The sequence below is a fragment of the Eleutherodactylus coqui genome, chromosome 5, assembly GCF_035609145.1.
Source record: "Eleutherodactylus coqui strain aEleCoq1 chromosome 5, aEleCoq1.hap1, whole genome shotgun sequence".
NCBI lineage: Eukaryota > Metazoa > Chordata > Amphibia > Anura > Eleutherodactylidae > Eleutherodactylus > Eleutherodactylus coqui.
Genome location: NC_089841.1, coordinates 126,898,818 through 126,925,849, shown reverse-complemented (window position 1 = coordinate 126,925,849; position 27,032 = coordinate 126,898,818). Strand labels below are relative to the sequence as shown.

The following is a 27,032-nucleotide window of genomic DNA, read 5'->3' as shown; positions in this document are numbered from 1 at the left end:
CCTCTCCAAAAATCCCATTTCTATTAGAAGCATCAGAAAGCCACAGGAAAGAGCAGTTCCCCATCTGGATACCTCAATTGACCAGGCTCCATGCAGTACTACAGACACAGCTTTCCAGTGATGGGCCACCCTTTTGATAATTACTCTTTGTATCTTAGCCAGTGTATATCCCTAGTAAGTATAAGTTGGAATGATGGAAGATGAGGGAAGATTCCACCAAAATGAATTTTCCAGTCTTGGTTATTATAACTGCTCCTTAAACTATCTTTTTTTGAAGTCTAGCAAACATGCTGTGTGGTATATACATTGTTTTCATTCCTACGTTCTTCCTAACTGGAAGCATCTGTGTTTGTAGTATCTTCTTTTCTCAAAATGAATTATTGAATTGAATGCAATTCAAAAATTTGAGCACATTACCTGTACTGAACTACTGTCAAATTCTGTTCCCCGCAGTGCCTGGCGCATCGGACGTACCTCATCCAGCTTGACTTACTGGGTTCTCCTCCATCAATAAAGTGCTGCAGTGTCCCATCTTGGTCATATATCTAGAGGGGAAGAGGTTGCAGGTTCAATATGTTATTTATCTACATTAAGAGCAAGCAATCATTTACCAGTTTGCCACTAGTGCCTCAATATATCTTTTATAGGAACGTAGTACTCTGTCTTTTATCACCAGATTATTTGTGAATCTTGAGAGTCGTTTGACTTAACAGAGAAACACACTGTGATGTCCTATCAATTTATCCTGTCTTATCAATCCAATCTTCAGTGCATTAAACACAACATCCCAAATGTCCCTGTGCTTCCCACACAATATTTTTGGCTTACTGGCTATATAATGAGCTGCCAGGCGAGCCCTCTGAGTTAATGAGGAATTCATAAATGGATGGCAAAGACATTGAAAATGCTACCTTGGTGACAGAAACATTTTAGTTTTAGCACGGAATATATGTTTACTGAAAGATCTTCTTGGTGCGCTGCTCGAGGAATTTTCCCACTCCTATTCTAATAAGATGATTTAAAGCACCCATGTAAACCAAGAACATATACAATTCATGCAAGAATTAGTAGAAAATAAGATTTACTGTACTAGTAGTCTTGGATCAAACTTGGATACACAGTTGGGTCTTTGGACCTTGTGTTTGGTAATACAAAGAACTGAGGGGCAGAACTTACATAGTATTACTACCTGCAGTGTCATCATGAATGTCAGTGTCCGTGGAGAAGCAGCTCCTATATTTTTCCTCATCATCTCCTCTGTGCGGCGGTTTTCTTTTGACCCTATTAACCCCTTAAGGGCACGGATATTTTTTTTCCATTTTCGTTTTTTCCTGCTCACTTTTAACAAATCATAACTCTTATTTTTTCCAACAACATGGCTGTCTGAGGGCTTGTTTTTTGTGGGATGAGTTGTATTTTTCAATAATACTATTTAAAGTATATATAATGTACTGAAAAACATTTACAAAAATTTAAAGTGGAGTGAAAATGGAAAAAAATGAAAGTCTGCAATCTTTGGAGGGGGGAGGGTCTTGTTTCTACGGCATATACACTGCTGCAAAAATGACATGCTAACTTTATTCTACGGTTCAGTATGATTACTACGATATCAAATTAATATAGTTTTTTTTTTTTGCTGTACTACTTTTAAGAAATACATATCTTTGTAAAAAAATGTAATTATTCTCTGCCGCCATCTTCTGACAGCCATAGCTTTTTTATTTTTCAGTCGACATAGTTGTGCGAGGGCCCATTTTTTGTGGGACATCCTGTTTATATTTTGGATACCTATGACTTTTTCATCACCTTTTATTACATTTTATTCTTGGAGACCAGGTGATCATAAAAGCACAATCCTGGTGAAGTTTTTTTCTGACGACGTTCACTGTGCAGGGTAAATAATAGACTACTTTGATAGATCAGAATACTTTTGTGGATGTAGCGATACAAAATATGTTTTTGTTTTTTTTATTTACATTTTTTTATTATAAATATGGCAAAATCTGGGTTTTTAAACTTTTATTACCTTTAATTTTTTTTATAATAAAGCTTTTTTAAACTGATTTTTACATTTTTTTAGTCCTCATAGAGGACAAGAACTTGCGATGGTTTGATCCCTCCTTAAGTATGATGTAATAACATACATTATACTGCAAACTGACAGCCACAGCCATGGCTTGATAGGCAATCTGCAATGGCAGCCCTGGGGGCTTTCAGAAGGCCCCCAGCTTCCATGGGAACCGCACAACACTCCATGTTCTCATCATGGTGGGCCGTTTGGAACCCCTAAACATCAATCAGAGCATTCAAATGCCGCTGTTAAAATTGACAGCAGCATTTAAAGGGTTAATAGCACAGATCATCAATGGTGCTGATCTGAGCTGTTGTGGGCGAATGTCAGATGAAAGAAACAGTCAGCACCCACATTGTATGGAGCAGGATCGACCCCTGATCCCCGTCCATACAAACCTCCATGACGCAAATGTACAACCTGGAGCGTTAAGGGGTTAACAACAACTTGACAACATCCCCTGGAGACAGTTGTGTCTGTGTTTTCTTTAACAGTTTTTGTTAAGAAAGTTAACTGCTCAAACAAGCCATACAACTGTCTCCAGAGAAGATGGTGCAGAATATAAGAGCTGCTCCTCCATAGACATAGATAGACATGATGGGATGCAGCAGCTAGTAATACTGTGTGAGTCTTGCTCCTCAATAATCTACTATTCACTTTTTATATGCAGAGTCGAAAAACAGGGGTCAAATGTTATGTTTGGTGGGTCGCATGACTGACGGCCAGGGACGTAACTATAGAGGATGCAGGAGATGCACCCGGCCCCAGGAGCCTAAGGGGGCCCATAAGGCCTCTCTTCTCCATATAGGGAACTCAGTACTATGAGTAAAGCATTATAGTTGGGGGCCCTGTTACAAGTTTTGCATCGGGGCCCAGGAGCTTCAAGTTACGCCTCTGCTGACGGCCATTACTATGGACAGACCAGTCCATGGATTATACTATTCTTCTGTGTAGATAGGGGCCACTGCAATGCTAGAAGAAAGGGATGTGAGCAGAATGTCAAATACAAGTATATTACAAAAGTGTAGGATTTTCTATTCTGTAACTAAATAAATAAAAACTGTAAAAAGCAATAAGAAGCGGACAAACCTTTTAAGATAACCCTACACATAAGACAGCTGCCAGACAAATGCTCTTTCAGCCAACAGACTCCCCTGCAAGTCTGCAATGAGGAGAGAGGTAAGCCGCTGTCAGACCCTATTAGTAAAGACTTATCTACGGTGAAAACAAAGCATTTCAACATGTCTGATCCTTCTTTCCTGCATCATTTGCTGAGAGAGAACAGTCATAAGGTTCTCATACACCCTAGAATGTTGTCCAATCCTGCCAAAATCAGACAATTCTGTTAACTTTGATCTACTGTGTCCAGCCTGCAACGCGACCATCAGCAACCTCAATGATCAGCTATATCAATGTCTACAGTCAAACTAGACTTGCATCCTGTTGCTCAGGCCACAGAATAGAGTATCCGAATCTGATAATATATGATTGGCTTTATAGCCAAGGTGCTAGTGACCATATCTAGAGTTGAGAGAACTTACTCTGCCGAGCTTGATGCTCATTTAAGTATTAGCATACTCGATGGTGCTCGTTACTCGAATGAGCATCATGCTGTGTTCGACCCCTGCCCCAGTTTTTGGCCCCTACCTGCTGCGACGCAGCGCGTGTCATTGGCAAATTTTTTGTCTGGTAGGCAGGGGAGAGAGAGACGAACCTAGGGAAAAAAAAGAGCTTGGCACCCGGCGTCCCACATACAAAGATGCTCGAGTCTCCCATTGTAGTCAATGGGGTTCGTTACTCGAGTAGAGCTCTCGAATTTTACGAAAAGCTCAACTCTAATAACGCGGACTCGAGCATTTGGGTGCTCGCTCATCTCTAACCATATCCATAGCGTCTCCTTCCAAAGAATAAATAGGGTAGTGCAAAAACATAATGAATATCATCATTCTCATGCTTATGTGATAGTCTACTATTTTTTTTAATACGATGTGCTATCCAAGATTTCCTACAATAAAACACTGAAAATCAACATATGTTCGTATGAAGTGTTAGTGTATGGGTGGTATCTGCCCTCCTATCCTATAGTCAAAAGTTCACATATGTTGTAAATATTCATCTCGAAATCTCCTTAAATCAGCAACATCACATATACATTTAATTAGATGTTATAATAACATTGACTTTTAGATTTTCTTTATATGATCAGGGTATTTCTGAGGTTTAGCTGAGGGGTATTATAAATGTTAACTCTTTTGCAGCTACCCTGTGATAAATATGGTGCAATAACCCCAAGTCACGGTAATGTAATACAAGAAAGTTCATGGAAAGTAGCTAATTGTTTTCTTACATAAGTACAGTATTGCATTAAAGCAACTACATGATATGTAAGCTTCGGTATGAGCAATTCTAACATTTATTTATGTATGATTTGTAAAAGCTTCTAGAACATGCCATTAGAAGACTGCTAACTGAATATTGGATAATCTGATTTTACTCCTATTTTAAATTCTTTCTGCTCAATCGATAACTTACCAGAAGACGTAATGTGGCACATGGACTTTATTTAGGAGCTGGAGATATAGTTTTACTGAGAACATGGCTTGATGTTTTGTAAACTGCTAAAACCTAGATAGTGGAAGGAGAAGAGTTCTCCAACAACAAGATATATTTACACTCAAATACACATATTCATTCCAGCCAGGCAACGGCTTAAATGATCACTAATCTTTCAAACAACTTGCTTGAATAATAGCTGGTGTGATAACTAGCAAAATGATTTATTTACCTAAAACGATGGCTCGGTGCAGAAAAATCACCTTAAACTCCTGGCCACTAGGGGTCTCCCTCCCTACTAACTCTGTTGTCAAGCGTGTCATTGGAGATGGAAAGATGGCAGAACAGGAAGTGAAGGATGGCGATGAGTTATCATTCTCATTAAAGTGTATTGACAACAAAGGGTATGGTGAAGAGGAGAGACTCACACACACTGTGTACAGCTAATAGTAAGTGTTCATGGTGTTTTAGCTACTGAAATCACATCTCCACTGCTCAGTACTGCTGCAGTGCCCAGCATGATGATATGCCATGTCTCTCTGTATGTGTTACAGGCAGAGACAAGAATTTGCAGCTTTCTGTAATGTTTATACAACCTAGTACTGCAAATAAAGCCCCCCACTCCTGAGAGAATTAAGATTAGGAAGTATACTCTGCAAAGGGGGGAAATGAGAAAAAATACAGGATACAAGACATACAATGGCCAGAAGTAATGTTATTCCTCTGTACAGACAAGCAGCTCGTTCTGAAGTTCTCTACAAAGTTAGGTTTGCTTTAAACTAGATATACACATTTGTCTGCCAGCTTGCCACCTTACGCCATTGTGGGATATATTGACAATCTAATGACTAGGAGCACCAGCAGTTCTTTTGGCCATTCTTTCTCATGTAAAAAAGAGGAGATGCAAAGCTGTGTTGGATTTTTTTAGTCTTTTTTGCTTTATCATCATAATAAATAATCCTTATCACTTTCTCCCTCCGAAAAAATAATACACACTGTGATGAGCTGAATTAGCATGTTTGTGGGAGTCAAGGACAGAAGACAAACTTTCAGCAGACAAGTATTTTATGTTTAAAGGCCGTTTTTCAGAAGGAATTTTTAAACAACCAATGAGCAAACTTCACATCGCATCACACTCTTCTGTATCTCGCACACCGTGTGATGTTTTTCTGGCCCCATTGAAAACAATAGGCGTTCTAAGAGAACACCCAAAGATAGGACATGGCACTCATGTAAAGGTTTATATTTGTGCAAGATTTGCGCATCTCGCAACATGCAAATCTCGTACAATCTCGTTTTTCTCGGCCATGTGAAAGCGGCCTTGGTTTGATCATGTTTTCATTTACCATGGCCAATTATCAATACGATAGATTGGAAACAAATTATTTGTAAGGATTATTGAACAGTGCAAATGCAGATTTAGACAGAATAAAAAGTAGTATGGTAAAGGCTTTGGGGGAAATGTTAATTTATGGAATACTTCCTGAGAAAATCTGACCATGGAACAGACAGGTAAACAGATAGATTACTCATGCAGATGTTGTGGCATACTGAGATACTGAGAACTGTCATTTACATCTATTTTACTTTTTACTCCCTCTAATACCGTATGTACATCAACCAACTCAAGTAAAATGAGGCTTATCTGAAACATTTCAGAACCCTATATCTAATAACCTCCTCCCTCCTGTTAATGACCAGTACTATTATATTACAAGATTGATATACTGGTATGCAGACAACAGTCAATTCACAGGCTGCACTTGTATTATCATGACAGCTTTTGACAAGTATCTTCTGGAGGATCACCAGAGCTAGCTTCTTATGTTGGAGTTACTGATCACTTTGTAAATAAACATCCAGTACTTTGATGTTCGGCTAATAGATATGGTAATCCCTGATTGGAGACAGTCTAAAATTAGAGTGTGAAAGATTGTGCCTGTTGCTATCTTAACTCTAGTAGAAGTTAGAGAAGATATTCAATGATCTGCAAAATATTTCCAACTGCCCCTTTCAAAAACTGTCTGTACCTCCATGAATGGACATACCAAGAACAGTTTGAATTAACATCATCTGGCATCATTTCCAATGTGAATAACACAGTAATAATGAAATAAATCTGTTATGACCTAGATATAGGTTTCATGTATTAAGCACTGTATAAAGACGAATTTACTGCACAACTCCACTCTTGAATTTCTTCCCATGACTAACAAAATATTAGTTTTGCGAAGTTAAAAGAGTTCTAAACTTTTTATGAGTAGCATTGTTTAGTCATTAATTCACCTCTAACTCATTCTATGAATACAACCACCATTCTGGTTGCCATGGCTACATCCAATGACCTGTATAATGCACAAATTTAGTAGATTACATTTGCAATGTCCCTCTATTACTGCACAGGTTATATTGAATGGCTGTGATTAGTTAATCAAGCGCTGGCTCTGATTCGCTGAGCCGCGGCACTCGAGAACCAATCACAGCCAGCACTTCCTGGAGGTGGGGAATTTGAACCCCTGACCAGGAAGCGCTAAGAGAAAACTACAAGCTAGTGCCGGGGATGTCCAGAGAAGACGTGGCGGAGTGAACAGTAGCTGTTAAGTGATAAATTTGTTTTTTTTTATTTTTGTTATGCAGCTAGGGCATATTTTCAGGGGAAGGGCTTATATTTCAAGCCCCCCAAAAAAATCCTGAAAAAGGAGTGCTACAAAGTAGTGTGATTTTGTAGCACTGCAAAATCCTGATATCGCCGCAGGAAAACACAGCAATATCGCACAGCCTATTGATGTGATACAGCTGTGATTTTCTCATGGCGATATCACGTTGCCTGTGTGAAAGAGGCCTAATGGGTTCAAGTTCTCACAGTTTCAAAGACATTAAAATCATAGTTTTAACTAAGTTCTAAAAGCTTATATGACATTTCCGCTTCATCTCTCTTTCATGACAAAATAAACCTATTTATAAAATTAACCCCTTCAACACCTGACATTTTTTGGATTTTCGTTTTTGTTTTTCCTCACCCTCCTCACCTTTCTCTAATCCATCTTGGTGTCTCTCTTGCTAGAGATGAAATTTTCATAACAACAGGCAGTGGACAGCAAATTAGAAGGATGGGAGACCCCTAGTGGCCAGCTCTTGATAGTGATTTTTGAGCACTAAAATGTAATTTTAGGTAAAGTGATTTGCACTTTTGCTTGTTATTACATTGGCTATCACATCAGCACAACTTTGTTTAAAGTACAGTGCCTATTTAATTCACCTTGAAAGCAACTCAGATGGCTAAAGAGGGGGCACTTACATTTTATATAAAGAGTTTAATGAAATCATCGAAGCTCACTATGATTTACTGCGATGTGAAAGGGTTTCCAGTATTTAGATTGTGATATAAAACTGCCTCTTTAGGAAATGGACAATTGTGAACTTGCACTATAAGTTATTTTGTCAGGCAATACTATATAAATTGTGAAAGCTAATATATGTAACCATGGAAACTCGATAAACAGAATTTCTCTGTGTTAAATATTTAAACACCCCCTCCTTCCCTGTCTGAACCTGGCATCTTGTTGGATTATCATCCTCAGCTCTGCTTCTTGTAAAGGAAAACCTTTCACTGAAGACACCCTATTAAGAGCACATCAGACACATTTATCAACCTCTTTATGTAACCCATATGTATTAACCTTCATTATTGTTTTTCTCTTGTTGTCAGTGTAGAAAGTTATTGGTGACTTATGATCGTTCATGAGCACACTTTGTCCTTCTGTCAATTAGTTAGCATTTGTTTGATAGCATTAGTATGGTTAAATAAAAACTGCTATATTACCCACTAAAATAAAAAAACAAGTATAGTTAATTCGGTTTTAATTAAAGAGTTTCCTATGAAGGCTTTGGGACTTATCTAGTACATATGCCATATTACTAGAAAGCCCGTTCAAGTACGAAGGCAGCGGCAATCTATATATATATAAATATTCATGCTCAGGAAAATTGTGCAGTGGAATTAGGAATAAGCGTGCATTCACGCGATTTTCACCTAAGTTCTGTCCGATTGCAATATACGGTAGATGGAACTCACATGTGACAAGAACACATTCATATCAGTTTGTTTGTTCACATGAGCGATTTTGTGGTTGGACCGAAGGTCAGAGATGAAAAGATCGTTGCCTGTACTATTATTTCCTATGGGAGACATAAAAATTGCATCGCACTCACAGATGAATGCAATTTTCGTGCAAGTGTGTTGGAATTTATTATTTTTTTTCACTTGTGAAAATTGAATGTGCAGAAAAGAATTCTTGGTTTACAAGTGTGATATCTGTCTGAGTTTCTCAAATATCACACTCACCGATGTGAATGCACCCTAATCATGGCCCTCACATGGGGGGGGGGGCAGCCCTACCTATGGACAGGAGGCCTTGGCCTACGGGAGGGCCCGGCTGACCAGGAGAAATGCTTGGCATGGGGACAGGTAAATGCATATACATATATAATAGTAAATATAATATCCTTTACCTGCTTCTATACTAAGCTAAAGTGTGAGTAGGGACTTCCATGGGAGCGGGTTCATTTTTTTAAAATTAAAGGGCTTGTGTTAAGTACAGAACCCCTGTGCATATGCTCTATTAGAACATACCATGGAGCAGGATCCCCCAATTGGGACCACCCTCTATGAGCCAAAACAGGTGGGCATATTCTGTTGTGATGGACTTTATACCGTCCTTGCATTAGAAGACAGCCTTTCATCTAAATGGCTAACCTGTAATATTGCATGTGATCCCTTACTGCTAATGGCACATTCTGAAAGGGGATATTTCTGATAAAATATAACTAGATGAAGCCAACATTTATAGGTTTTGATATAACCATAAGCCTCATACACAACATGGCAAAGATATTGGGGATCTTTTTCGGACAAATCTATTCAGCAATATGGTGGATAGTGAATAAGGTATTTGTATTTATAATAAGGTTCCGTGTGTTACTATGTAGGATGGAGTTAGCCTAACCTGATCATACTTGTTAAGATCTGGAGATTAACTCATAGGTTTGGGTGATCACAAGAAAGACAAGTGCTTGAAGACTAAATTTGTCTACAAATCTGAAAGTACAGCATGATGTACATTTTTAAGTCCTCGGTGACTATGTTCTACAACACACTATTTTCTGCTAATTGTTAAGTGTTTTTCCTTTCCTGCCACACACTGAATCTTACTTATCTTTTAGATTGTCAGAGACCATGAGTACAAAGTTGGTCAATCGCTCACACTGGTGGTCTTCACTTGACAGAAGTAAATGACCGAGGATTAACTTTCTATTATCTGGCTTCAGTCTGGACTTGGAACATGTCTCTAAATCTTTTACTTTTTACTTGCAAAAAAAAGTTGCTGGAAAAAAAGAGGTTGGGGTGGTTCAGTCATCTAGCATTTTTCTGGAGCCAGATGAAGTTTGACTAGTGAGACCAGCCTTCTTTGATGTTACACTCGTTCAAGAAAGACCTGCTGAGAAGCAAATTTTATTCTTCCAAATTAAAGTGAAATATTTCTTCGTCCAGCTGTTAAGTCTGACATGCCTGCCATTTTTCAAGGCACTGGAAAGTCGCCATGTTCCATACTGTGATGTACACCTTACTGAGCAGCATCTCCCTTATAAAAACAATGTGCAATAAATACTGGAGTCATAGATCTGACTGCAAGTTATGTAGCTGCAATTAAATATAGCAGCACTAGTCAATTATACAACTATTAGGCTGTCGTCACACATACTCTTTCTTTTCAAAAACTCAGTGTTTTTGCCACAGATGTTTTTGTCTCTTATTTTTGTGTTAAAAATGCCACATTCAGATGTTTGTCAGGTCAATAGTAAAATATGAGATGCTCTACAAACGATGCATTTTTGGGTGGTGTTTTTTCTTCACTTTTACTGCATTTTTGAGCCCATGGTTACTTTCAAAATTAAAATAAGCATTGAGTCTAGCCCCTCATCTCTTTTTTCTCATAAACCTCTCTATAGGATTAAAAAAAGCCAAAAAGCTATAAGTGAATTTAAAAAATGCCTTTAAAAACACAGGCATCATCAAAAAATTTACATGAGCCGATAATTTATTCAGATTCCCACATCCCATGCATACTCCAACTGAACAACGAATGTTCTGTCCCGCTCTGCCTCAATTCACTGAGTGACACTTGTTCCTATGTTAAAGCACAGAGCGATTCTCTGGGACAACCTGTCAGGCATCTGTGCCCGACAAGTCATCGTGTGTAAAAGGGCCTTAAGTACTAAATCTGTGGAGAGCTTTTTTCTAAAACATGTATATAATACAATCATACAGCGATCAAGTAACATTGCCATAAGACAGAGGTTCTCGACTTAGAGCGTGAGCCACATTCAAATAAAAAATGTGTATAAACGAGAGTTCGAGTAATGTCTCTATATAACCAACCCACTGCTAGGGTCCGAGTCAATGGGTCCCTGTCAGCTCCTCTAATGATCAAGACCAGCACAAGACAGGGATGTCCTCAGTCTCCTTTCCTTTATATCTTAACTATGGAATCCCTGGCCAACGCAATTAGACAAAATGGATCCATAAAGGGGTGGTGTTGGGCCAAACAGAACATAATATGTCGCTCTTAGTTGATTATATATAATACTGGGGTCCTGTGAAATGTGACCCCAGTATTATATCATTCAAATTGCCGCTGTTGGCTAGTTAGGAAAGGTCTGCAATAATGTTAGTTGCTTAAATATCAGTTGCCTGAATAACACCATCCAATCAGTAAACTGACAAATGTGGTTGAATTCTGTTCGGCAGTCCCTCTATAGAAAAGTTGTTTTATTTTTTGAAGTGTTAGATTGCACTGGAGCCGTAGAAAACGGTAACAAAGTTGGAAATACCCTTCCTGTCCGCTGGTAGACGATCTGTAGTAATATATGATCTGTATACATTTTCCAGATTCTACTATGTCAAGCCTAAATGCATTCTATTGACAGCAAAAGTATTTTCCAACACAACAAGCTCTCTTTAAAGCTGCATTTCTCACGAGGGCTTGAGTAAACAGTTGGTTAAAACTAATCATGGAAATCTCTATCAGCTTATGTTTATGAAGTGAAACTTTCCAAGCAATAAAACTCCTGTCATAAGATTCATATACTGTTAGCAAAACGCAACATGCAAAATGCAACAATTATTTCATATTTTTCTCATCTTGGAGAACCTGGAAATTCATAAGAACATATTTTCCTTCAAGCAGATGTATTCAATTAATATGGTTTGACTTCTCAGAACTAAAACAAATAGAATTTACTTTATTTGCTTACTACATCATCATCTTATGTGATGTCACTGACACCCTTATGCTGGTCATATCTATTAGATATTAGTCCATTCAACCCAACAATTTTGGTGGGATTGGCCAACCATCTAATGTATAGACTCTTGAGTCTCTCCTGATGGCAGACCTCAGAAGAAAGAAGAAGCAGTCAAATGGATTTTAACATGCTTGATCCTTTGTTCCTATAGGAGATAAGCATCTTGTAGAAGGGTCTGGCACTGGCTTATTCTCTTCTCTGTATCTAAAAGAATACCTGTTTGCTCAGTCATGTCGATTGGGCCTGTTTATGATGGAGTTAGGAGTAGAGATGAGCGAGCACCAAAATGCTCGGGTGCTCGTTACTTAGGACGAAATTTCCGCGATGCTCGAGGGTTCGTTTTGAGTAACGAACCCCATTGAAGTCAATGGGCGACCCGAGCATTTTTGTATATCGCCGATGCTTGCTAAGGTTTTCATTTGTGAAAATCGGGGCAATTCAAGAAAGTGATGGGAACGACACAGCAACGGATAGGGCAGGTGAGGGGCTACATGTTGGGCTGCATCTCAAGTTCCCAGGTCCCACTATTAAGCCACAATAGTGGCAAGAGTGCCCCCCCCCCCCCCCCCGCACTGTCAGCATAAAGATCGTTCTTCTCTGCCGCAGCAGTAACAGCTGTGGCAGAGAAGAACGATGTTAGCCCATTGAATTCAATGGAGCCAGCAATACAGCCGACTCCATTGAAAGCAATGGGCTGCCGACGATCGCGGGATGAATTGCAGGGAAGGGCTTATATATTTAAGCCCTTCCCGACAATTCATCCCGCGATCGTCGGCAGCCCATTGCTTTCAATGGAGTCGGGTGTATTGCTGGCTCCATTGAATTCAATGGGCTAAGATCGTTCTTCTCTGCCACAGCTGTTACAGCTGTGGCAGAGAAGAATGATTTCTCTTCTATATGTTCTCAATGGGGTCGGCGCTGCTGCCGCCGGCCCCATTGAGCGCATATAGAGAAGAGAACATGAATCGCAGATCGCAGATAGGTGCGATCTGCGATTTCTGTTCTATAATTTATCGGATGAGCGCATAAAAAGCGCTCGTGTCCGATAAAAATTCGCCGGACGCATGCGCAAATCGCGCGAAAAACGCCCGTCTGACTAAGGCCTTAGTCAGACGGGCGTTTTTTCGCGCGATTTGCGGATCGCATGACGGATGCGCATCCGCAAATCGCGTGACCGGTGCCCGAAAATCGGGCGGAGCTGTCCAGCGCATTGCATTCAATGGAGCCGGCAATACAGCCCGCTCCATTGAAAGCAATGCGCTGCGGGCGAGTGTGGGATGAATTGTCGGGAAGGGCTTAAATATATAAGCCCTTCCCTGCAATTCATCCAGAAAAGTGTTAAACTAAAAAATATATATATACTGACCTGCTCCCGGCAGCCGGAGTTCCGCGCGGCCGTCCTGCAGTGGGTGTGAAGGGGGTGTGAGTCAGACCTGCCCCCTGATTGGCTCAGCGCTGAGCCAATCAGGGGGCAGGTCTGACTCACACCCCCTTCACACCCACTGAATGGGTGTGAGTGAGACCTGCCTCTGATTGGCTCAGCGCTGAGCCAATCAGGGGGCAGGTCTGACTCACACCCCCTTCACACCCACTGCAGGATGGCCGCGCGGAACTCCGGCTGCCGGTAGCAGGTCAGTATATATATATTTTTTAGTTTAACACTTTTCTGGATGAATTGCAGGGAAGGGCTTATATATTTAAGCCCTTCCCGACAATTCATCCCGCGATCGTCGGCAGCCCATTGATTTCAATGGAGTCGGCTGTATTGCCGGCTCCATTGAATTCAATGGGCAAACATCGTTCTTCTCTGCCACAGCTGTTACAGCTGTGGTAGAGAAGAATGATTTGTCTTCTATATGTTCTCAATGGGGTCGGCGCTGCTGCCGCCGGCCCCATTGAGCTCATATAGAGAAGAAGGACCGTTGGGGTTCTTGAAGCCTAAAATCACTCCTAACACTCTCCCTATAGCAGCCCTGGCATCAACAGCACTTTCCCTCAGCTAAGTGAGAACGCATCTGTGGCGAGCCGCGGGCCGGCAGATTTTAATACTCGAGTGACACCTAATCTCGCCAGCCACTCACTGCAGGGGGGTGGTATAGGGCTTGAACGTTGCAGGGGGAAGTTGTAATGCCTTCCCTGTCTTTCTATTGGCCAGAAAAGCGCGCAAATTTCTCAGGGAAGAAAATGAAAGTAACTCGAACACCGTGTGGTACTCGTTACGAGTAACGAGCATCTCGAACACCCTAATACTCGAACGAGTATCAAGCTCGGACGAGTATGCTCGCTCATCTCTAGTTAGGAGGGATAGTTGTTAAGTGAGCAAATGTTTAGTTGACAACTAACGTCAGTATATGGTCGGCTTACTTAATCGGGTTTTCCAGTGAAATACTATTGATGACCTATCATAAGGATAGGTCATTAATAGTTGATCAGCCAGAGTCCGTTGCTTGGGACCCCAACTGATGAGCTGAGCAGACGCATGCTGTTAGCCTTGCAAATACACAGAGGTCGGAGCGGAAGTCTCCGCACCGACCTCTGTGTAGTCTCCAGCACTTGTAACTGCAGGCACAGCTCTCATTGAAATCAACACGAGCTGTGCCTGCAGTTACAAGCACCAATCACTACACGGAGGTTGGTGCAGAAGTTTTGCTCTGACCTCTGTGTATTTGCAGCGTTGACAGCATGCATCCACTCAGTTGATCAGTCGGGGTCCCAAGCAACGGACTCTGGCCGATCAACTATTGATGACCTATCCTGAGGATAGGTCAACAATAGTATTTTACTGGCCAACACCTTTAAGTCTGAGTACTTTGTAGTTAGAAAATGAGGACTATTAGCTATGGCCTAGTTTGGCTGTGTGCAAGACAAGCGTTGACTTATTTTGAAATGTAGGCAAATCCTGTGAGGTTACACAAGGAATGTACAGAAAATTTGGCTAAATCCTGCTATTTTTTAAATTGCATAATGACACAATATCTGATTTGTCTTTACAATGATAGGTCATGTGATATGATAATAGCTGGAGAGTCAGCCTCTCTGTCTTGTTGCCTGCATCATTGCATGATTAATTGTAGCCAATTTCTGTTCCCAGAAGAATGTATTTTGCAACATACAGTATCTAACATTGATTCTTCTGATTTTAACAGTACTATGACATTGTGTATAGAAGTGGCAGGCCATGGGAAATCATGGGCTGCACGTTGCCCTTCAGTGCTCTCACTGCCGCTCATAGCTCTTCTCTTGTACATGCTAGAAACATAGCAAATTGGTTGTGAAAAATACCACATGGTCCATCTAGTCTGCCCTTATATGGTTTCCTTTTTATTTCTCCCTTAGGATAGATATATACTTATCCCAGGCATACCTGAACTTTATTTACACCTTTAAGATATATCAAGGTTTTGATCATGCCCCTCTCCCTTTTTTCCTCCAGGCGATACAAATTATATTAAAGCCTTTCCTGATGTTATGTTCTTGAGACCTTCCATTTTTGTAGCCCATCTTTGGACTTGTTCTATTTTATCAATGTCTTTCTGTAGGTTAGGTCTCCAGAACTGAACACAGTAATCCTGATGTGATCTCACCGAAGCTCTATACAGCGGGATCACAATCTCCCTTTTTCTACTGGTTATACCTCTAGCTGAGCATCCTACTTTCTTTGTTGCCTGAGAGCACAGTGGACTCATTTTGAAGCAGTCAAGAATCTGAATCCCCTAAATCAGTGTTTCTTAACTCCAGTCCTCAGGAACCCCCAACAGGTCATGTTCTCAGGATTTCCTCAGAATTGCACAGGTGATGTCATTATTGTCGGTGCCTCAGACATTGCCACAGGTGTTTGTACTATAGGATATCCTGAAAACATGACCTGTTTGGGGGTTCTGAGGACTGGAGTTGAGAAACACTGCCCTAAATCCTTCTATTTTGAAGTTCTTGATAACACAAAACAGTTGATACCATACTCAATCTAAAGGTTTCTTCTCGCCAAGTGCATTATTTTACATTTGGAAACATTGAACTGCAGTTTCCATTGTTTTAACCATTTATGACATTAAGCTAAATCGTTTTCCATGTCCAAAACACCACCAGAAGTATCAACCTTATTGCACGCTTTTGTGTCATCAGCAAACAGACAAACCTTACCTATTAAAGTGAACCTATTACTTGCCTAAAACACTACAAACTAACGTATGGTGCCATTAGGTGAGGTGACAGGGAGCTGAGTGCTGTATTTTTCATACGTACCCATTTCCTGATTCCCGCATGCACTTTTAGGAGAACGTGTGCATGGGACTCTGAAAAGAATCAGATTTTCAGCCAGCGCACAGATTTTACAGGTGGGCACCACAGGACCAAGGAAGAGAGTAAGTACAAAAAATACAGCACCTAGCTCCCTGTCACCTGGCCTAACAGCATCATGAGTTAGTTTATGGTGCTTTAGGCAGGTGACAGGTTCCCTTTAAACCTTCTCCTATGTCACTTATGCAAAATTTAAGAAAGAAGATTTGAAATAGAATAGGACCCAGAACAGACCCTTATGGTCACCATTTGTCAACTAGTCCCTGTTCAGAAACTTTCAGCCAACTGCGAATTCACTGGACTATCAAAGGATTAAGTCGAAGTTTCAATAACTTATCTCTGAGCTCTTTATGTGGAACTGTATCAAAGGCTTCACATATGCAATATCCATGGCACCATCTTTATCCACCACTCTTGTAACATAGTCAAAGAAATCAATGAGTTTATTTTGACATGATCTGCCCTCAGTAAAGCCGTATTGTCCAACAGGTGGTATAGAGTAAAGGCCCATTTAGACAAAACGATTATCGCTCAACAGATGTCTTTTGAGCGACTTTTGAGTGATAATCGTTGTGTCCATTTACAGCGCAAGGTTGTGTCCATTTACAGCGCTCCGAGCAGGGGATGCAGAAGACAAGCGGGGCCACTTGTCTTCTGCATCTAGCTGTTCTCTGCTCGGAGCGCCTGGCTGTTATACAGCCGAGTGCTCCGAGCTGAGTATAAAGAACACAGCTGGACAGCTGTCTTCTTCATACCCAGCCTGTGTTCAGGGAGCAGGATACAGCATAAACAATAGTATTAGCTGTATCCCACTGTGAATTCCACTTGTCTTCTGCATCCAGCTGTTCCTCGCTCGGAGCTCCCGGCTGTTATACAGCCGAGTGCTCCGAGGTGGACAGCTTTGTTTTTCATACCCAGCCTGTGTTCAGGGAGCGGGATACAGCTGAAACAATAGTATCAGCTGTATCACGCTGTCAATTCCTGATAAGGCTCTTCATTGTCTCTCAGCATGCTGAAAGACAACAATGAGCGACGGCTTAACGAATACTGCACGATGTTACACACAACTATTATCGCTCAAAAGACGGCTTTTGAGCGAATTTTGAGTGATAAGTTGTGTAGAAATGGGCCTTAAGTCATCAGAACAAACAATAATAATGTAGCACCGTCGGCAAAGAGTAAAAATGCTCATGCTTCCAAAACTACTGCATATTTCAATCTACAAAGATCATACTGTACTATTTTTGCCCTCATTTTGCTGCTTTGTACTCACTTAACCACACATCGCATTTGTGGCACCAACTAAAAAGCATTCCTCTACTCAGTCACAGTTTATGCCTTGCACAACACTGAAATAATACAAGATTTGGGGGCTTTAGCATAGATTTTAGAGAACCAGAAGACAATGTACTAAAGTCCATGTGAATATTTTCAGAATATAACAGCTATATAAACATGGGATCATTTAACTGACAAAGCACATTGTGAGGTTTTGACAAGTGATGGCAGAGTAACTACTTCCTGTTTTTAATCTGATGGAGCTATAGTCAGACAACAAAGTATGGCTGAGAACAACTGCTCTTATGGAGAAGGCAAAAAGTTGCAGAAGATGTTTATTTTATTGAAGTAATATTCTCCTTTTTCCAGATTTTAGTGTAGCATCTCGGATGGAATGTCACTCTCTAAGTTTTATGTTCTTCGAAGTATTCTGCATTCTTTCCCTCACCCATATAAGAAGGCCCCATTCTCAGACACTCCATACTTTGGCAAAGTGACCTCTTGCCTACAGAGTCTCAGATAACATACAATTTCAATATTTAAAACTATTAGTCAAAACATTCCTTCAGATCAGAGGCTGAAATCAGCTCTGCTAGTTAAAAATGAACTGGTATGTTTGCTTCTGAAGTACTAAATTAAAGTTGTAATGCAACTCGTCAGATGTTGGGAATTGAAATCATTCTATATCACATGATGGGAACAACTCTTCAATGTCATGCGTAATTAAATCCAATTGTAGGGAATGGGACATAGGCACAACTTCTGGGCAATAAGTCAAGGAAACAATTACAAGGACTTCAGTATAGTAAGTAAAATAACATTTATAAAAAGACTTATCAAAAAAGATAACCAATCACCTGTGAGCTAAATGCATTAGCTGCATAAATTTCTTTCATAGCCCGATAGTTTGTCATAATGTATCAGTATAGGTAAACTGTATGAGCATTGAGTCGAGGCTGCTTAGCTCACAGAGGATTGTCAAGAAGAGATACAATTGTAGCAGATACTCTTTGAGAATTATATGTATACAATATACATATAATATAGGAAATTGCTGAACCTTTTTGTTGCACAGTGAACAAGAATTATTTTCATAAAACAGCAAGGGATGATATTTGTCTGATAGCTACACAGATATCAGTGCTTAAGAAATGTCATAGCTCTCCATAAGAAAAGCAAACTAATCTTGTAGATATGATATCTTTTAATGGCTAACAAAAAGAAATGCTGCAGCAAGCTTTCGAAGCTACTTAGTCGTCTTAATCAGGGTTGTTTAACAGACTATCTGAAGAAACACATAAATGTCTAGCCTGATGAAGAAGCCTAAGTAGCCTTGAAAGCTTGCTGCAACATCATTTTTCTTTGTTATCCATTAAAAGCTATATATCTACAATATTATTTTGTTTCTTTTGCTGAGAAATATCACATCTGGTTCCACTGGCTAATACTGTACTACCCTTCTTCTTACTCTTTATCAGTGCTGATCGAATAGTGAAGCTTTCTGAGGCGCCTGTTAATGGGTCTTTTAAATCAGAACAGCGTCTCTGACAGGAGGAAGACCATAGTTAAGATGTTTAACTGTGCATAAATATAAACAGCATTTCTTTCAATGCTATTGTGCCAGAAAGCCAGTATCAGTCCTCCCGATATATCTTACCAGGGCTTAAAACTACTCATACACTTTAGCAGGCTATTGAATGTTCCTACTGCCAAGTTATATAGGAAAGCTCTCTGCCAATTAACAGTAACTTTACCCAACTTTACCAATATTTTGTATCTGCATACAAATTGTGATGTTCGGAGAGTTCTAATTCTAATATACATTAAGTCTGTTGCACAATCCTGCAGATACTGGTTGAATATGTGATGTATAGATTAGATACCTTTATTGCAAACTTAAATATGGGATTGTTTAGTGTATATATACACAAAACCTGTTGGCTGTGGATATTCTGTGTGGATTTTGTGGTGGAAAACCCAAAGCATAATATAGTACCATCAAAGTAAATGAGATGTTTATAAATGTCATGTAGATCTTACGAATATTTTCCGTGTGTAAATCGACCTGCTGTGCAGATATTAAAATCTACAGCATGCCAATTCCTTCTGCAGAATATGACAGCGGATTTCACCCTTTGCAATTCATATTTTAATATCCGTAGCAAACCTGTGACAGCATCTGCATTCAACACAACAGATTTTGCTGTGAATTCACAGTGGAAAATCCACAGAAAATCCGCCCTGCATGCATATACCCTTATATTTGACATAACCAGGTTGGCCCAAGATATAATCTTATCCACTATGCTGTGTCTGATAGGCCAGCACATGAATGGAGTGGCAGCTGAGCATGCACACTGCAACACCATTTATATCTGTGGAACTGCCGAAGAACAGCCAAGTACCGCACTCGGTTATCTATGACAGCTCCATAGAGATGAACGGTGCTGCAGCATACATGCTTGACTAATGCTGTATTCATAGGGGGGATACAGGAGCCCCAGTCTCATGAATGGTGGAGTGTAAAGGACTACTCTAAAGGGTTAAATTGTTGCCAAGATGATGGACTATGAGTTGTGCAAGAAACTAGCCCAAATTATCATGTGCACCACAATTTGTGCCAAAACATGCCTAGTGGATTCTTACCGATTAGCTGATGCTTGGCTGATAAAAAGGAAATTTTTACTGGTGGGAACATCAGAGCAACTACAGAAATTCAAGGGAACTGTGGTGGAGTCATCCTCCTGACCTTCGACTAGCCTGAGGTAGCAACGATTCCCACGTGACAAACCGTAAGTGAGGCTGCCCTGCATTTTGACATTAGGTGTGCACACATTCAGGGATGCAACTGGTTAATAAACCAGCCTATTGAATAGGAGGACACTATGTCCCAAGGAACTTGCACTGTTAGTAAATATTTATTGTTCGCAGTTACGGACTGAGACAGGATTGCAGAGGTGCAAGCTTACATAACAACTGGAAGTTCAAGCGCCATGTTTAAAGTAGGGTGCATTGATTATAGCAGAGTGTTGATCCTTTATAGTCGAACTATTTATTACGTTATGTGATTTATATCTTTGTTCAGTGGGACTGTTTACAACATCATTAATACTCCTTTGCCGGCATTGTTACTATTTTGTACTAAGTACAAAGTATTATTAAATTTAGAATTAAATTTAATTGCTTACTTGTTATTAAACCCATTATTCATTTGCATTACTCTGTTCTTAAAAAAATGTAGCATATTTTTGTAACTCCTTCTGCTGCATCGTATCCTGAATCTGTATTGTGATGCCACCACCAACCACAGGCAGACCCCCACTCATCACACACTTATTCTTTATCCTGTGAATAGGGGACAATTTAGAATCTTGAAACATCCCCTTTAAAAGGATTTTCACACCAAATACAGGACAGGTGATAAATGTTTAATCACTGGGGAACCCACTACTGGGAGATTACTAGATCTGACGGACTGAATCCCCAATTCTTCCTCATCTGCATAATTATGGTCAGGACAGGAGGAATATTTAATTACAATAGTCATAGGTGCTATCACTGAGCTGAAGTTTTGTGGAACTTATGGAAACAGCATAATGCCACCCCTTTAATTCTTTGATCCTAAGTCCATAGGTCCCATAAAGAAATGTCTTTGACTAAAGGGAAAGTAAAGTAAGTAACTTTGTCATCTTCAAGCTAGTTCTCCATATTTATGGTATGTAAATATTCACTTGATTTATAATCTTTCTTCAAGGCTTGGAAAAATGAGTTCACCAGTATTTCATCTGGAACACATGGGGTCTCAGAGATGAAGAGGTCTAACTACAATAACATTTATCCACCCCACACAATTGGTAATTCAATTAACTGTTATTGTAAAGCAAATTGTAGAAATGTGTGGACCAAACCAAATACCTGAGCAAAGAAAAATTCATTCTTGCAATTCCATCTTGTACAACATAAGCACCATTTTTTATGAAAATTTCATTTAGGATAACCGTCATGGATCTATTTAATAAACGTTTTCCAATATTTTGCTTTATTTGGAAATGTTATGCTACTTTCATTTCTGTGGCTTTAATGTGACTGGATCTAAAGCAATCACTGAGAATAAAGTCCAGCATATGTATAAAAGAATATTCCTTGCTTTATTACGATCCTACTTAATGTCCAATCGGGGCACACAACAATCCAATACTTATGCATTTTAGGCCATGATGCCCTTAATCATAGCATACAGGTGAATGTACATAGGACATTTAAAAAGGTAGACACAACCAATCAAATGAGTGACATTACACACATGATAAAAAACAACCAATTAAAATCTTGAAGTGGACTACCCTCTGCAGTAGATGAAATGTTAGCTTTGTCCATCCTCTGTGTCCTTGCAGGTCCCTCGCCCTGAGAGGATACTGTACATAGAGTAGTCTAAAAAATCTGGAGGCCCTTAAATACATAAAGAGTGGACTGGGAAAGGGATGAACTGTGGCAGCAACAATGAAAAGTAGGGCACCAGATATGTGAACTATACAGTATATTCTGCATGTTCTGTAACATTTTTAGGGCTCAGTCAGCCGCGCGTTTGTTTGCTGCACATGTTTTCTGCGTTGTTGATGCACATCTATCAGAATCAATCCTTTACAATGGCAGTGGTCACATGTCCGATTTTTACATGCACAAAAGAGTCTGCGGTACAAATTATGGGACAACGTATTTTAAAACGCGGCTTTCTGCATTCGCAAAGAATTTTTGCAAAAGCGCAGAACTTGCCATTGACTGCTATTGTGTTCTTTAAAACACGCCGCACTGTGTGATTTTTTCAGCATAACGCATGCTTTGTCACGTGAATTTTTTTATGCATGTGTCAAACGCCTGTCTGACTGAGCCCTTAGAGTGAACTCAAGGGCTGCTTTAAAGCCGACATGTCGCTATTCAGGAAAATATGAATACATGCCCCTAACTTTCCAAATAAGTGTTAGTGGCGACACCAGATCTCCATAACAATGTGGAGAGTTATGTGCTCACTCATCAGGAACAACCTTGGTACTAAGTAGTAACCCAAGCATATTGCTGCGTAGTAGTGGACCAAAACAGTAAGTGACCTCGAGTAATTCGTAAAAGAGAAAAATACTTTGACACTACCACTATATAAAGAAGATGCTTGATACTTACAGTTTAGGAAAATTGAACAATTTATATGTTCATATATAATATATATCAGATCTTCTAATCAGCAAAGACTTTCTTTTAGCCAGTCTTCATAATAGTGTGGTGCCGGGCTAATTTTCCATGGCCCACCCTGTACAACAAACGTCTCTGAAATGTTGTTTGCCGGGAAATATTTTAATTAGGTGCCCTAAGAATAAAAGAAAAGCCTGCGGAGGCTTACGAAAAATTCTGCCAGTGTCTACAAAAATAGGGCAACACGTAAAGGGACCTCCACGTGGGTTTGCCCTGAGTAGTTCATGTATTCGAAATACCTGACGTCTTTGCATTAGAACTATTATTCCTAATTCTACTGAATAATTTTCCGGAGCATGGATATTTATATAGGTTACGGTCACCGTCCTGGGATGGGCTTTATGATAGCATCTATATAAAATATTACAGAATAATAGTAACACAATAACAATAAGATAACAATACCTCCTCCTCTCTCAAAAAGCTTTGAAGTTGCATTCTGTAATATTTTATACTGCTACATGAATACAAAAATGTTTCTTCTATTCTAAGACGTCTTGAACCCGATATCTTTTGTTTGTTATTTTCCCATTTTTGTAGATGGCAAAAACATTTTACATTTACTCAACACCTTTTCCTGAGTTTGTTCCATTTACGAGCTGCCGGTTTTTCATATAATACTAATATTAGTTACCTTTAGGGTTAAAAACACACACCCAACCTGTACACCGTAGTAAGACCATCGTCAGTGGTGGGTTCTGTAATATGTAGTATTTTTATAACCCACCAGCAAGTAATTTAGACTTGGTTTGATCTAATGCCCTATTAGTCTAATGTGGCAGCGTGCCTTCAGAACCCATCTCTCATATGAATAAATGTAATTACTGATAAAGCACCCAATAATTATGTTCTTTTTTGCTATTAAAAAAGTATATTGAAAAAAGAAAAAAATTACTCCCTAAAAGCCCATTTCCCTCAAATTGCTATCTTGTAAGCACAATGGCTTTGGAACCCAAAGGGCTTCAAACAACCTGAGTGGTTAAAATGAATTAGTTTATAGATGTTAACAAATGCACATCATTTTAAAACCGCTTTGTCTGTTTCTGAGGGCAACATAAGATATGGTGAGCTTGAGAATATGCAGTTTTCTGTGATTTGAAATGACCCTCCGGTCCTGCAGAAACAAAGATGGCCACACCACCTCTCTGACTACCTAATTCATCATTAGTATAAAATACGGCATTATGCTTTAACTAGCTAATGATGCCCAGTCAGAGTAGTTTCTTACACCGCCTGCACACAAACGGGTCAGATTCCGCATGCAGAATCCGCCTAGTGACCACGCATACCTGTCCGGAATCTTCTTAATCTATACTGCGGAGGTTCTGCAGTGCAGATTTTGCTGTGGTATTTCCAAGCGATGATGCTGATCCCGCGACCTTTCTGCAATGATGATTTACTGAACCAGCATGTACATTAAAGTGGTTCATGCTAATTCAATAAATAAACAGAAGTTTGGCAAATAAATCATGTAATACTATTATGCCTATACTTTGCACCATATAAACCCAAATTATTATTTTTTTTCCCCAATTTGGACCATGTGGTTCCCACATTGACCCAGTTGGGAAAAACAGGACTTGGTGTTGGCTGCGCCTACAACATATAGGGACCCTCACCATTCACTTATATAAGAAACTCTAGCGTACTTTGCTCTAAAAAAAGGACATCATTCCTCATTTCCATTTTTCTACTGTCGTCACTCCACTATTTTTCTACTATTCTGCACTCTATTGAAGTTAATGGGACTCAGCCGGCAGTACTAACCCGGCCACTGTGCAATGTACGGAGCTGTCTGCTTCCTGCAGCAAAACAGCTAAAAGAGGGACAACCACTCTAATGACTACTAGAATATCCTTTGCAAATCAGATTGCAATGGAGATTGAATAATTTTAATTGCAACTGTGTATCACAAAATAGCAATATTATTGAATAATAAATCCTACAAACCAGCATATCCCCCTCTATCCTACTGTATATTGTTCTCGGCACAGCAAACCTCCCAAAACTACAAAACTGTGTAAAACTAATTTATATTATAGTATGGTATATAGACTGGCTCCCAGCCAGGTGATCCAACTACAATAAGAGTATAATTTCACTTGGCACAATACAAAAATCTTCAGAGCAAAACTGCGTGTTTTGATGCAAACATGGTACCTTTCTTTGGGTCAACACAGCTGCTACAAATCTCTGTTGTCTTTGGTTGACGTATTTAATGTAACATTTTCTGAATATGAAATTAACAAAGATCAAAGTCTGTCTTCAAGTATAGTTTGTATGTGGCTACATGTGGTTCAAATCTGGTACCGGCATCAAGTGTATTGTAGAAGCAAAACCACAATGTTCGGCTCGTATTTCTAAACAAATAATTGTATTTCACCATGTCATGCTGAACTTTATTTGATCTTTATATGGATAAAGGCTTCACATGAGAAAATAATGTTTTGAATTAAGAATACCACTAAAGTTTATTATGGAAAACATAATTAATAAAGTAACAGTTACCAGTCATGACAGGTATTATGTATTCTGCTGTCAAGAAATGTAATGTTCATTAGTGGTAGCAATGCTATTAATATTTTATTACACTTAACGTACTGCATGGCGGTTCAGACTCAGTTCATTTTGCTATAACATTATATGAAATATTTGATTTTTAAAATGTGGTTTATGTCTTATAGGGTCTAGTAATTAGAAACAGGCATGGATATTTCTACTCACTAGCGCAATATATTGCATCCATTAAGTCTTAGTAAGATATATGTGTCGTTTTTACCTTGTTGGCATATATACTACTTCTCAATAGATTTTCAAGTAAGAACAAATTAACAATTGGTTCCTGTAAGGAATTAACTGCTGAATCAGAGTTCATTGAATAATTGGGACTATGCCGAGACAGGACTAGTATATTTCTATATAAAATGTATGTATACAAGGATGCAATCAGCATTTTTTATATATGTCCTCCAACGAATTACTAAATAATACTCTTAGCCTGGGCAGATATTTCAAATGGCAAGAAATTCTTTCTTCTCTATACAATTCTATTTAGATTAAGGGAAAGAGCAACCTGCTAGGAGTACATATCAGTTGGCTTCCCAAAAAGATGAGTATTTCTTACCTATGCAGTGCTCAACATTCTTAAGACTAATATAAGGAAAGCAGCTGTAGACGCAGCTTCATCCATAATATAGGAAAACTGCATAGCTAAATAGATGATGGTCATAAGTTTCTTGAGCTGACGTTGCCTTAGTCATTAGTGGAATGGCATCAGCTGATTTAAACCAGAGTGCTAATAAGAACCAAAAGGATAAGCAGCTCACCAGCACCCAGGACACATGGATGTGCAGGCAATCACCACCAATATGGAAAATAGAGAACAGGGACCAGCGTCCATGTGATAAAAAAGTATTCAGTCTTTATTTAGGTACTTCATAAATGCAAAATGGACAACAACCATCTACACGTTTCAGTCGTATGGCACGCCTATGTTGTAGCATGCAGGTCATAAAACACAAGTGCAATAAATAAGTCTGCTGACCAATCAAAGGAAGATCACATGACTCAGGTCCTTTTAATATATGAACACAGGGCACAAAATTAGACACATAAAATCATTTAAAAGGGAGATACATTAAAAAAAGACACATTCCCCATGCTAAAATATAGTCAACAAGCTTATACTCGCCTCTCCCAGCTCCCGCATGTGCCACAGCCTGTGACATCCCATAAACAGGCTGTTACAGTCTGTAAACATCACATCACAGAGGAGACCCACCATGGGATATGTGGGGACCAGGGAGAGGTAAGTTGTTATGTTTTAACACAAGGAACTCTTTTTTTTTTATGCATGTCAGACAACTCCTTTAGCATTGAATGTTCTGTAATGCAAAATGAGATCCTGGTGGCGATTCAAACCATCAAGGGTACAAGTACCTAGAAAAAACCTCCAGTATGCTTCCATACTGAGCCACTATGTTTGCAATCCTCACCTGTAACTTGGGTTTAACTTTCTCTATTCCCTGGAATTTAAGAAGTAATGTATTACATTTGTATATACTTTGAAAGTGGGTTGAGACAGCCAAAATGTTGGTGTTATAAAAAGTAGACACTTCAGATACCAGTAAATGCCATCACACTCTCGCTTTGAATAGACTGGTGGTAAAACCCACGTATGGAATGTTGCATCCATGACATGTGGCCAGGTAGTTTACATATGAAG

The 27,032-nt window shown here is 39.5% G+C and overlaps 1 protein-coding gene across 1 annotated transcript in view; it reads right to left on the bottom strand.

The window, feature by feature from the left end:
- The window catches only part of PRDM6 (PR/SET domain 6), a 118,520-nt gene that overhangs the window by 35,023 nt on the left and 56,465 nt on the right, over nt 1-27,032 (bottom strand). Inside the window, exon 4 of the mRNA XM_066601909.1 lies at nt 418-545. Within this exon, the coding sequence (XP_066458006.1) occupies nt 418-545 (128 nt within the window). The remainder of the gene's footprint in view (nt 1-417; nt 546-27,032) is intronic.